Source organism: Muscardinus avellanarius (genome assembly GCF_963383645.1).
Source record: "Muscardinus avellanarius genome assembly, chromosome: 3".
Lineage (NCBI taxonomy): Eukaryota > Metazoa > Chordata > Mammalia > Rodentia > Gliridae > Muscardinus > Muscardinus avellanarius.
In genome coordinates this window covers 2,363,887-2,377,301 of record NC_137788.1, presented here as the reverse complement: position 1 = coordinate 2,377,301, position 13,415 = coordinate 2,363,887, and the positions used below count along the sequence as shown (strand labels likewise).

The window sequence follows — 13,415 nt, the reverse complement described above, 5'->3', positions numbered from 1 at the left end:
ACCTCTGACGAGCCAGGGCTCTCTCCCTCATCCTAGACCACGTGGCCACCTGAACGTCTGCTGTGGCCCTGCTCCTCCAATCTTGTGTTTTTGTGTCCCCGTGAACCTCGAGCCCCCGAGGACAGGAAATCCATGCGCGTTACTGTCCACCGCCCCTGGCACAGATTAGGGCCCAGGAATCTGTGCGTTTCCTGGAGTAATGGATGAATTGAGCGGGCAGCTACCTGGCTAGGGCCTCAGGCACTGTGGAGAAAGTTTGTTCAAAGATTCTTTGACTTTGGCTACCGTTTTCAAGTCTAAGGCCACTGAATAATGACCGTGTGTTTAGTAAGGTTAGGCTTTATACTTCTTTTTTTGTGTGTGTGTGTGGGTCTGGGGATAGAACCCAGAGACATTTAACCTCCGAGCTACACTCCCTGCCCTGTTTTTTATTCTTTATTTTGAAACAGGGTTTCACTAAGTTGCGGAGGGCCTCGCTAAGTAGCTGAGGCTGTCCGCGAACCGCGATCCTCCTGTCTCAGCCTCCCAAATGCTGGGATGACAAGCGTGCACCGCCACGCCTGGCTTAGACTTGATACTTCTAAGCAGTAAAATAAGAAGTGATCTTGTCAGAAAAAAGTAATTACTTTCAGAATCTCTATGTCAATTGAAGTGAAGTTGCTGCTGGTAAATAGTATTGGAAGCCAAGTCTGCATTGCTTTTTAAATGACATCTGTGGTGAGTTTAGAAGGAATCAGAGCCCTCATTTAACTCTTCTGATACCTTCCTATATATTATATAAATTATTCTAATCCGATGGTACCAATATTTAGCAGAATAGGACGTTTTCGGCCACTCACCCAGTAAGAGCAGAAAGCTTAAGAGTCATCCTTGGGGACAGGGACAGGGAGAAGGCTGGAAAGGACCGAGCCAGGGTCCCTGCTGTGCTCAAGTGCTCCCCTCCCTCCTCACCTGCCTGCAGGTGGAGAACCTGCCCTACGACGAGCGGCCTCTGCCCGCCACTCGCAAGCAGCAGGGCGACGCTTCGGTGGAGCCAGAGCCAGAAATGAGCGAGGCCGGCCGCAGCGATGGGAGGAGGGGAGGCACCATTCCAGTGGAGCCCGAGCCCCTGACCGAGAAGGCCTTGCGAGAAGCCAGCTTCGCCATCGACACACTGGGAGAAACCTTGGTAAGAAAGAAAAACGGGGCTGCACACAAATGTGCACACACACGCAGGCAAGGAAGGAGGGAAGAGGCCCGAGGCTTGACTTTCTGATGGTAGTGGTCTCCCTTTGGGAGCCTGTGTTAATTACTCTTTATATGAACTACAAAACCATGAGCTGAAATGTCAAGTTTTGTGAAAGGTCTTCACTTAAGACTGGTGCGATTTTCTGGTATTCACAGAGCTCGTGTTGAACAGCAGCCAATTCCAGAGCAATTGTGGCAAAGCAGAGGCAGTGGTGCCTCGTGCAAAAGTGGCCTGGGCTCCCCGGCCCTCGGCTTCAGGCACCTCTCTTGCAAAACTTGTGGATTTTCCATATTTTAGACAGTCTTAGATCTTCCCAGTCAGAGCAGTTACTTCTGTAAATGTGGCCTCCTGCCGAGGCCTGTCACTAGAAGGTTCTTAGTTTTAAGATACAGAGCCGCATCTCTGTCTCACAGCCCGGGAGGGCGGTGGCGCGAGGTGCCAGCTCTGGATGCAAAGCCAGGCTCCTGTGTTGTGGCAGGTCGCCGGGGCCTATTCCAAGACGTGGTCCTGCCGGGAAGATGCACTGCTTGCTCTGTGTAAAAAGCTGATGGAGATGCCTGTGGGCACCCCGAAGGAAGACTTAAAGAATGCTCTGAGAGCGTCCATCTTTCTCATCAGAAGGGCCGTAAAGGACATCGTGACCTCGGTGAGCCCCCTCAGCCTGTGGCCCAGGTCCCATGCCACTCCAGAGTGGACCAGAGCAGCTGAGGGACAGCCCGGGAGGCTGAGACAGGATTGCGGTTCACAAACATCCTCTACCTAGCGAGCCATGTCTGGCTCCTAGCGTAACTAGGAAGGAGGGCTGTCTGGCAGGAAACACGCCGCAGGGTTGATGGTGGCTGAAGGATGAGTCAGCTGCCCTCCTACTCACTCCCTCGCGCCGCAGTGTCAGCTCTCCCACAGACCTCGCACACACGTGTGCACAGGCCTGAGCCGCCACCACCAGTGAACGGCCAGCGCCTGAAGAACCCGGGAGCCGCTCACACTTTCCCAGCTCTGAGTGGGCCTTAAAATGAGCATTGCACAGCTGCCCGTGCCGCGTCCGTGCAGGCGCTGGCCCGTGGCCGTGTTGGTGCTGGGGTGAGGGTGCCGAGCTCTCCCACACAGGGAGTCGGGGCGCCGGCCTCCAAATGCAGCTCCTGTCTTCAGAGAGCAGTGGTCGGTTTGCAGTTTGCCTTTTCGGTTCTTCAGGCAAGATGTAACATATGTATTTATTACTGACGTTGAATTTCATGGTGAAATCCAGTAGTAGCCGCCCATCTGTTTTTATCTCCTTTTTTTAGGTCTTTCAGGCTTCTTTGAAATTGTCGAAAATGATAATAACACAGTATATTCCCAAGCACAAACTGAGTAAATTGGAAACAACTCACTGTGTGGAAAGAATCGTCCCCCCTTTGCTCACCAGAACCGGGGACTCCTCCGCCCGCCTCCGCGCCCTGGCCTCCAACTTCATTCAGGTCTGAACTCCCAGGACGGGTGGGAGCACCCAGGAGCAGACCTGCTCCTGTGGCCTGCTTCCCTCAGGGCTCTGCCTGTGCACAGGGAGCCACTGTCAAGCTTCCCCTGTGCCATAAAAGAGAAATGTTCCAGACATAGGCTTTCATTAAAATGTAGTTTGGGCTGGGCGTGGTGGCGCACGCTTGTAATCCCCGCGCTTGGGAGGCTGAGACAGGAGGATCGCGCAGGTTCGAAGCCAGCCTCAGCTACTTAGTGAGGCTTTCAGCAACCTAGTGAGACCCTGTTTTCAAATAAAATATAAAAAAGGTCTGGGAGTATAGCCTGGAGGTAGAAAGCCTCTGGGTTCCACCCCCAGTACCACCAAAAAAAAAAAAAAAATGTAGTTTGGGTTTCGCAGTTTTTTATCCAACATATCCTAATGATTCTTTAAATAAAAATATGTGAGGCTAGCTACAGTGGCACATACCTATACTCGTAGTATTTGGGAGACTGAGGCAGGAGGATCACAGGTTCCTGGCCAATGTGTAGCAGTTTTGTGAGACCCTGTTTCAAAAATAAAAAAGAGCTGGGCATCACCTGTAATCCCAGTACTTGAGAGCTGAGACATGAGGATTGTATGTTGTTGGCGAGTCTTGGCAACTTAGCAAGACCCTCAACAACTTCTGTGTCAAAAGGAAAAGTAAAATAGGGCTGGGGTGTTGCTTAGAGGTATAATACCCCTGGACTCAGCCCACAGTACCCCAAAAATAAAATAAATAAAAAAGACCAAGCATGGTAGCACATGCCTGTATCCCAGTACTTAGGGGGCTGAGACAGAAGGATCACAGGTTTGAGGCCAGCGTCAGCAACTTAGTGAGACTCTCTTTCAAAACAAAAAGGGTTTGGTGTAGTGTGGAGATAGAATGCCCCTGAGTTCAATCCCTAATACCAAGTTACTCCATTCATTAGTTAATTAATAAAAAGGGAAGTCGGGTGTGGTGCTTACGCTTGCAATCCCAGTATTTGGGAAGCTGAGACAGGAGGATCGCAGTTCACAGCCAGCCTCAGCTTAGTGAGGCCCTTTGCAACTCAGTGAGACCCTGCTTAGAAATAAAGAATTAAAAAATAGGGGTGGAGTGTAGCTCAGAGGTAGAATGCCCCTGGGTTCCATCCCCAATACTGCAAAATAATAATAATAATAATAATAATAATAATTATTATTATTATTATTATTATTATTATTATTAATAATAATGGCCAGAGGGTGTAAGTGATAGACTGCCCCGGGGTTCAATCCCCAGTCAGTATCTCTCTCTCTCTCTCTCTCTCTCTCTCTCTCTCTCTCTCTCTCAGACACACACACACACTCACACACTCACTCACTCACATACTCACACTCTTTCACACACACACGCAGAATATGTTATTTGCTGCTTTTCTTCCGCCCATTCCCATGATACTGGGAATTGAACCCAGAGGCATTCTACCTCCGATCTCTACCCCCGGCCCTTTTTTACTTTTTGTGTTGAAGCAAGGTCTTAATGCATTGTTGAGAGTCTGGCTAGGCTGCTGCAGCTGATCTGGAATCTGCGATCCTCCTGTCTCACCTCCCAAGTACGGGCATGTAAGTGCAGGTGTGCGCCACCACTCCTAGCTATATTGCTTCATTTCTTTTCTTTTTTTTTTTTTTTTTTATATACTGTGATCTTTTTGTGTTTCTTAAGAGACAGACCTTGAACTCCTGGGCTCAGGGATCCTCCCACCTTGGCCTCCCCAGTAGCTGAGTCCGTGTATAAGTGCCACTACATCTGCCTCTTATTTCACTATTTTTAAGCCATATTGGTTTCTGGATAGTCAAGAGGTACTAAAATCTTCCCTTTTTTCTTCGGCACTACGGGATTGAACTGGGCGCTCTGCCACTGAGCTTCATCCCCGGCCCTTTTTATGTTTTATTTTGAGACAGAGTCTCATGAAGTTGCTGAGGCTGGCCTTGAACTTGCTGTCCTCCTGCCTCAGTCTCTTGAGTAGCTAGAATTACAGGAGTGTGCCTCTGTACCTGGCAAGGTAATCTTGTAGCAGTGTGTTGCAGAGTTCAGCCTCAGCACAGCTGCCGGGCAGCTGGCACTGACGTCCACATATTACAGAACCTGTTTGTCATTTCAGGTGTCTGTGGCCCCATTGTCTAGAGAACACTCTTGCTCTTCTCTTCCCCTTTGTATTTGTAGTCACTTCTGGGCCCAAATATAAACTCGTGGTGGCAAGATGAGAGATTATTTTAGCTGATATGATCTTCAGGCTTATTAAAAAGAGATTTCTGCTGGGTGTGGTGGCGCACGCTTGTAATCCCAGAATTTGGGAAGCTAAGACAGGAGGATCGCTGTTCACGAACAGCCTCAGCTACTTAGGCCCTTTGCAATTCAGTGAGACCCTGTTTCAAAATAAAGAATAAGAAATAGGGCTGGGGGTGTAGCTCGGAGGTAGAATATTCCCAGTACTGAAAAAAAAAAAAAAAAACACATTTCTTTCTTAAATGTTATAATCTTTTATAATGCCTTTCTTTCTACCTGGCTAATTAAGTTATAAACCTTAAGTTAATTATAGGATGGCTTGTTTAGAGACATTAAAATATGTAATGATACTCATTTTTTCTTTTTTTGTGTGCAGTTTTGGGGATTGAACCCAGGGGCATTCTACCTCCGAGCTACACCAGCCCGATTTTTTATTCTTTATTTTGAAATAGGGTCTCAACTTAGTTTTGGAGGGCCTCACTAAGTAGCTGAGGCTGGCCTTGAACCTGGATCCTCCTATCTCACCCTCCCAAGTACTGGGATTACAAGCATGCAGCACCACAAACAGTTATATTTTTTTCATTTTAACCCACTAGTAATCATTACTGAGAAAAATCAGACATTGTTATCTTTTTTGTGGTACTGAGGATGGACCCAGGGCATTCTACCTCCAAGCCACACCCCCAGCCCTATTTTTTACCCTTTATTTTGAAACAAGGTCTCACTGAGTTGCAGAGGGCCTCACTAAGTAGCCAAGGCTGGCTATGAACCACAATCCTCCTGTCTCAGCCTCCCAAGTGCTGGGATTACAAGCATGCGCTCCCACGCCCAGCTTCCATTGTTATCTTCTTGGTTGACATTAAATACCAAAAAAAAAATTATTCCAGCTGCAAAACTGCCATTACTTTAAGAAGTTTAGAAATCTGCAAACCTTCCTTTTGGGATTGAGGAGCACTGAGAACAGACATCTGCACGCCTGCCGGGCGTGTGACGAGCTCCTGTAACCCCAGTACTTGGGAGGCTGAGACAGGATGGTCGCAGGTTCATGGTCAGCACTGGCGACTTGGCAAGACACGCTTTCAAATTTAAAAATGAAATAGGGCTGGGGTTGGGCTTGGAGGTAGAATGATCCTGAGTTCAATCCCCAGTACCACATGAGAAAACAAAGAAGCCTCCAAGTTCTGGGTTATTTTTTATAATCTCCAAGTGGTCGTGTTTTTATTTCTGTGCTTCAGGCTTGTTGCTAACTGTTGTGACACTGCACATGGACACGCAGGTGTGTAGAGGGACAGCTTTGCTGTGATACCATGATTACTGTGCCGGCATCATTTTTTGTTTCTCTGCTGTTTTCCCTCAGTGTTTAGTCTGAAGAAATGCTAAGTTATCCTAAATTACTTGTAGCACTTTTCAGCAAAAGTCAACCACTCGTATTGGCTTTTCATAGGAAATGGCCTTGTTTAAAGAAGTCAGGTCTCTCCAGATTGTTCCATCTTACTTGGTGCAGCCACTAAAAGTCAACTCTTCAGTTCACCTGGCCATGAGTCAGATGGACCTCCTGGCCCGGCTGCTGAAGGACCTGGGCACCCGGAACTCGGGCTTCACGGTGGACAGCGTGATGAAGGTAGGAGCCGCTGGAGACAGTGCCTGCGGCCAGGGTGTGTCTAATTGGTGTTCAGCGAGTGAGGGAATGAATGGATGACTTTGGAAAATTCATCACTATTTTGTCCAGCACACAGGCACGCGGCCTTTCTGCTACTTGTAATTAGCTGTTGTGTGATATCTACGGATCAGTGTTCACGGTGGGAATCAAGTCACAAGGAGGGTTCTTTGTCTACAGGAGATGATGACCACAGCTAGTGGAGGATCTCCACATACCAGCAGCCTGTTCTCGCTCGTTTCTCCTGGCACTTCTAGCTCACTAGGCCCTGTCTGTTTCTAAGTCTTGGCCCATGAGCTATTGTTTTGTCCAGTGTGACGTAACACCGTCTTTCTGGCCTCTGAGTTCAGGTTCCTCGCCCCTCTCGGAGCCAAGCAGCCTGCCACACATACTCAGACTCCTGTGGGGCCGCTTCAGATCCATTGTAGGCCTGGTTGTCGTGAGCTCCAGGATCGTGGGGCAACTCAGTAGGAGTCAGTTTCTCCTCTCTGAGGTCCACGGGGTTTGCAGGGACGAGCGTGCTCTGTCCACGCGTCACTCGGGGGCTCTGTCCTTTAGTGTGAAGCCACATCCCTGGCCACGGAGTGCGGGAGAGTGATGAGCGGGGCCTGCACGCAGGTTGGTGGGTAAACTGCACCCTCCCACCTCACGGTCGCCCAGGCTTGCTCCAGCCCTTGCAGGGGCTCGAGGAATGTGGTAGAGCTCTGCACAGAGAGCAGAGGCGCTGGCTCAGCACACAGGTGTCCACATGTGGGTAGGAACGACCCACGGAGTGAGGGCGGGAGGGGAGGGGCAGTTGGAGCCGAAGGAGGCGGCAGGCCAGGCCGTCGGGTCAGCGTTCACAGGGGCATCCCCAGTCAGGACCCGGGCTGAGCACACTCTCCTGTGCAACAGGGAGGCAGGTCAGCGCTCAGCTGAGGATGGAGAGTGGAGGCTCAGAGGCCGGGCACCCAAGGGGATCTCCCGGGCGTGTCTGTAGACTGACCAGGAGCTGCCGAGGTCACCCACGACCCATGTGGCTGAGTCCAAGGTGAAACTGGCCAGCATGGTCCTGGCATCCACTGCCACTCTCAGCTGCACCTAGTGTTAAAGGAGACAGGTCCAGGTGCAGGGGTGTCCATGAGCACAGAGGTGGCCATGGGGATGTAAACCTGGCTAGACCAGGAGGGCAGTGAAGGCCTGGGGCAGGTGGGGATGGACCGAAGGCCTGATGGGGCTGGGCCTGGCAGGGAAGGAGGGCACGGGTAAGCTGGCAAGGTGGGAGGCGGTGGTCCAGCACGGGACCTAGGGCAGGGCCTCTAGAGCTGGGAGTGATGGAGGGGATGTGATCTGAAGCAGAGCTGAGAGCCGTGCCGTGAGCCAGGCCCAGGCCCGGAGGCCCAGAGCCCGAGGGACTGGCAGGGAGATGGTGAGTTTCTACACGTGTTGTTGTCTGAGGCTGTGTAAACCTGGTGATGTGCTCACATTACAGAGCAGTTTAAAGGAGTGAAAGAAGCTGGGCGTGGCGGTACGCTTGTCATCCCCGCGCCTGTGAGGCGGAGACAGGAGGATTGCGCAGGTTCAGAGCCAGCCACGCTGGCTTAAGAGACCCTGTTTCCAAATAAAAAGTATAAAATAGGTCTGGGAGTGTAGCCCGGAGGTAGAAGGGTTTCCAGGAACCCCAGTACCACCAAAAAAAAAAAAAAGAAATTAATAAAGGAGTGAAAGAGAAGAGGACGGATGGGTGTTGGTCTGAGACACAGTGTTGAGGGGAAGGAAAAGCTTGGCAGGACGAGCACAGCGTGCTCTTTATAATGCTGAACAGAAGACTTTGTCCATGTCCACGTGGCCGGGACGCGCACTCTGCAGTGAGTGAGGCTGCAGGAAAGCGAGCGCCCCAGGAGCCCGGGTGGGCCTGGGGACACCGGCTCGCAGCAGCCAGTGTGCTACTCTTAAAAACAAAAGGGCTGCCGGGCGTGGTGGCGCACACTTGTAATCCCCATGCCTGGGAGGCGGAGCCAGGAGGATCGTGCAGGTTCGAAGCCAGCCGTGCTGGTTCAAGAGACCCTGTTTCCAAAAATAAAAAAAATTTAAAAAATAAAGAAAGTTAAAAAACAAAAGAGTCTACCTGGCGTGGTGGCGGACACCTGCAATCCCACTTGGGAGGCTGAGACAGGAGAGGAGGATACCAGGTTTAAGGCCAGTGTGGTAACTTAGGCACTGTTTCAAAGTAAAAATAAAATAGGACTAGGAGTATAGCTCAGATGTAATACACCCCTGGGTTCAATCCCCAGTACTGCAAAAAAAAAAAACTCTAACATTGGTTAAACCTAGATGCTGCGTTCCTCTAGACTACCCTCAAAAGCCGTGAGGCTTCTTCTTCTATATATTTGGAATATTTTGTAGTACTTAGTATGAAGTTTAAGTTTCATAAGGAAGGATATAACCTAAGAATCCTTGTTAGTACACTTAGTGCCAAAAAGCAAAACACAGAACATGGGACATGAGTTCAACCAGTATACGCAGGCCCACTGTACAAAGTGCCTCTGTATCTGGACACACGGACTGGGTCTACTTTCCAGTTTTTTTTTTTTTGGTACTGACAGTAGAACCCAGAGGCTTTCTACCTCCAGGCTATACTACCAGACCTATTTTATATTTTATTTGGAAACAGGGTCTCACTAAGTTGCCGAGAGCCTCACTCAGTAGCTGAGGCTGGCTTTGAACCTGCGCGATCCTCCTGTCTCAGCCTCCCAAGCGCTGAGATTACAAGTGTGCGCCACCACGCCCGGCCTACTTTCCAGCTTTTTATGTATCTCTGTCTTTTATGCTGGAAAGAGTTAACCTTGTTGTTCTGGGCATTACTAACAAGCACCCCCAACCTGGCTCTCAGTTTGCTGTGAGTGCCCTGGAGCACAGGGTCTACGAGGTCCGCGAGACGGCGGTCAGGATCATCCTGGACTTGTACCGGCAGCACCAGGCTCTCGTCCTGGAGTACCTCCCTCCAGAGGACAGCAACACGCGCAGGAACCTTCTCTACAAAACCATCTTTGAGGGATTTGCGAAGATAGATGGCAGGCCCACGGATGCCGAAGTTAGGGTGAGTTAGTCCCCGTGGTCGCAGCGTGTGTTTACGAAGTTACTCGGAACATGAAGTAATAACAGGTTATCACGGAGCCATGTGCACAGCAGGCACAGGTGCAGGCTGAGCCCGTCAGGGGCCTGCGTCCAGTCCAGGCCCTTCCTCCCATGGCTGTGGGATCTTGGCTTCCCAATCTGAAGTGCAGTGATTGGCAGCTCCGTCCACTCAGCGAACACGGATTGGATTAATCTGAAGCGAGACACGGTGGCTCATGCCTGGAATCCCAGTACTCGGGAGGCTAAAGCAGGAGGAACTCAGGTTCAAGGCCAGCCTGGGCCACCTGGCAAGACCCTGTTTCAAATTTAAAAATAAGCCGGGCATGGTGGCACACCCTTATAATCCCAGTACTTGGGAGGCTGAGACAAGGAGGATTGCAGGTTCAAAGCCAGCCTCTCAACTTAGCAAGACCCTGTTTCCAAATAAATAAAATCAGGCTGAGGGTATAATTTGAAGGTTGAAACATCTGGGTTCAATCCCCAGTACCACACAGAAAAAATAAAATTTTAAATGGCCATATACACTTGTAATTACAGTACTTGAGAGGCTGAGACAGGAGGATCACAAGTTTGAGACCAACCTCAGCAAATAAACTTAGTGAGACCATGTTTCCAAGTAAAAAATAAAATGGGACTCCTCAGAGGTAGAGCATTCCTGGGTTCAACCCCTAGTACCATAGAAAAAAATTTTTAATGAAATAAAAATTTAAAGGGCTGGGGATTCCAGGTGTGGTGGCGCACGCTTGTAATCCCCACGCTTGGGAGGCTGAGACAGGAGGATCGCGCAGGTTCGAAGCCAGCCTCAGCCACTTAGTGAGGCTCTCAGCAACTTAGTGAGACCCTGTTTCCAAGCAAAATATAAAATAGGTCTGGGAGTATAGCCCAGAGGTAGAAAGCCTCTGGGTTCCATCCCCAGTACCACCAAAAAAGCAAACAAACAAAAATAAAAAAAATAATAAAAGGGCTGGGGATATATATAGCTCAGAAGTAGAAAGCCCTGGGTTTAATCATACCAAAAATCAATAAATTAATTACCCTGAAGAATTTACTTTTAATCTTACTTTAGTCTTAGTGGATATTATAATAACTGGCATGCCCTCCTTTTTCTCTCAATGTTTAAGACTCCCCCTAGAAGCTAATCTAATGAGAAAATGATTCATTTTACCAGGCACAGAAAAGAGCAGCTACAGAAGAAGCAGAAAAACAAAAGAAAGAAGAAATCAAAGTTTTGCAAGGGCAGTTGGCAGCACTGAAAGAAATTCAGGCCGAAGTCCAGGTTGGAAAAGTTACTGTGTCTTTTACCAGGGTGTCTGGGTTGGAATTTACTGCGTTGGTCAGATAGAGAAACTTGACTAACTCCATGGGCTTTGCAAATGGTGCCTTTATTCTTTAATGTTGTTTTTTAATTAGTGTGGGAGTAAATAAAAAGTCCTTCACTTGATATATGCACCCAGGTGTCAATTGGAAAGAGAAGACTTGAGGGAACAGGTGGGGTGCAGTGGGAGGCAGAGTACACTCCCATGAGCACCAGCTCCTTCAGGGCCAAGGGCGAGGCGTACATCTGGATCTGAATATCTGGTTCCAGCTCTCTCAGAAAGGGAAGTGTGGCTAAGAATTCTGTGGGGATGCCGTGCCCTGCAGCCAGCAGGAAGTCACACATTCTGAGACCACATCCCTCTGGATGCATGAGGCCTCTTACTGCAGACTGCCCTACCACTGGGCTGAAATTCGTTTTTTGCTTTTATTTTTGTACGGGGGATTCAGAGGCATTCTACCTCCGAGTTACACCCCCAGCCTGATTTTAGTTTTTGTTTGGCAGCAGGGTCTCACTAAGTGGCAAAGGGGCTCACTAGGTTGCCAAAGCTGTCTTCAAATCTGTGATCCTTCTGTCCCAACCCCCCAAGTGCTGGGATTACAAGTGTGCACCACCATACCTGGCTTGAAATTAGTTTAGTAATATTAATGTTGTGATTCAGTTCCTGAAGTTGAAAGTTTTCAAAAGAAAAGGTGAAGTACTGATGATCAGGGTTTCAAGGTGCAGTCATGCAAGCTGTGTGTGTCCTCCGGATCTGCCCGCAAATGCCCACGGCGCTGTGTGCCAAGGGCCCACTGAAAAGGGCAGGCTTGGTGTGAAGTGCTTAGGCCACAATTAAAAAGAAGGAATGGGGCCGGGCGTGGTGACGCACACTTGTCATCCCCGCGCTTGGGAGGCTGAGACAGGAGGATGACACAGGTTCGAAGCCAGCCTCAGCTACTGAGTGAGGCTCTCAGCAACTTAGTGAGACCCTGTTTCCAAATAAAATAGAAAATAGGTCTGGGAGTGTAGTCTGGAGGTAGAAAGCCCCTGGGTTCCACCTCCAGTACCACAAAAAAAAAAAAAAAGAATGGGTAAAAATGCAGGGGTATAGCTGAAAAAGGGCAGATGGCACAGTGACGTTTCCACTGAAACGCAGAACGTGAGGATAATGATAAAAGGATGAGGGCGGCGGAGGGAGGCCGGGCCACGCCGCCACGGTGGGCTGCACCCTCTGCCCTGCGTGCGCCTGCGCCTGGAATTGTCCTCATAGTTAGTGTGCAAGGGAGCGAGCAGGCGTGGCAAACTAAGACTCACTGGCGTCCCAGCTTGCGGGGCTCCGTGTTCGCTGCCCCTTCCAGCCGATGGCTGCCGCCACCGGGGCCAGTGTGAGCTCGCAGGGCCTGGGGGCCGCCGTGAGCGGGCGGGGGCTTCCATGGAGCCAAGGGGAGGTACTTAGGAAAGAGCACTGATAACTCTGAAAAGAGTTTTGTTATTGACGGAGTTCTAAAATGAAACCGAGAAACATGCTTTCAGGCCGAACACATCTGGATGGACTGTAGCTCCTCCTGAGCGCAGCGTGTCCCTGACCTTTGTGTGCTTGTGTCTTAGGAGAAGGAGAGCGACGCTGTGCAGCCCAAGCATCAGGGTACGTGAGTTCCTGCCAAGCAGCTCCACCTGGAAACCACCCACTCAGGCCAGCGCCTCTGAGTACCACCTGCGCACTGCGGCCGCCCGTGTAAACTCTCCTAAAAAGTACAGTCTGGCCGGCATGCCTGTACTTCCCAGGACTTGGGAGGCTGAGACAGGAGGCTTGCAGCCTCAGCAACTTAGCGAGGCCCTCCGAAACTTAGTGACACATGTTTCCAAATTTAAAAAAAAAAAAAAAAATAGGGCTGGGAGTAAAGTTCAGAGGTAGAATGCCCCTGGGTTCAATCTTCAGTGTCACCAAAAAAAAAAGGATAGTCCACTACAAAGCATTGCTAAAACTTTAAGCATTTCTACAGATAGTTATTTAACTTGTTCTCTTTTGATCTCAGACGCTCAGGGAAGGAGAGCAGCCCCACCCAGTGCTCCGGAAATCCCAGAGAGCCATTGTTTGGACAAGTGAGTGGAGCCGCCCCGCCGTGCGGTGATGCAGGGAGCAGCCATCGGGCACTGGGCGGACGGACTCTCCTGTCCGCTCTGATTAGCCAGCTGGGGTCTCTCTTAAGATTTAAAAGTCTGAAAATGTCCTCAAGCCTGTGAGCGCTGGCTCTGAGTAGTACGACCACCGTCCCTGGCTTCACCCAGCAGAAGTCCCGCATTTGCCAGAAGTCTCGTATTGACAAAACGCTTTTCACTGTTCGGTGGCCAAACAAACGTCAGGGGAGACGTCTTTTTCCTCTTTCTTGT

General features: G+C 49.9%; 1 protein-coding gene across 1 annotated transcript in view; it reads left to right on the top strand.

The window, feature by feature from the left end:
* CEP104 (centrosomal protein 104) overlaps nucleotides 1-13,415 on the top strand; it is a gene marked incomplete at both ends in the record, with an annotated part of 33,488 nt that overhangs the window by 13,914 nt on the left and 6,159 nt on the right. The window contains 8 exons of the mRNA XM_080690979.1: nucleotides 962-1,168; nucleotides 1,707-1,874; nucleotides 2,512-2,685; nucleotides 6,398-6,574; nucleotides 9,483-9,689; nucleotides 10,896-11,003; nucleotides 12,633-12,669; nucleotides 13,061-13,127. Of these exons, the coding sequence (XP_080547105.1) occupies nucleotides 962-1,168; nucleotides 1,707-1,874; nucleotides 2,512-2,685; nucleotides 6,398-6,574; nucleotides 9,483-9,689; nucleotides 10,896-11,003; nucleotides 12,633-12,669; nucleotides 13,061-13,127 (1,145 nt within the window). The remainder of the gene's footprint in view (nucleotides 1-961; nucleotides 1,169-1,706; nucleotides 1,875-2,511; nucleotides 2,686-6,397; nucleotides 6,575-9,482; nucleotides 9,690-10,895; nucleotides 11,004-12,632; nucleotides 12,670-13,060; nucleotides 13,128-13,415) is intronic.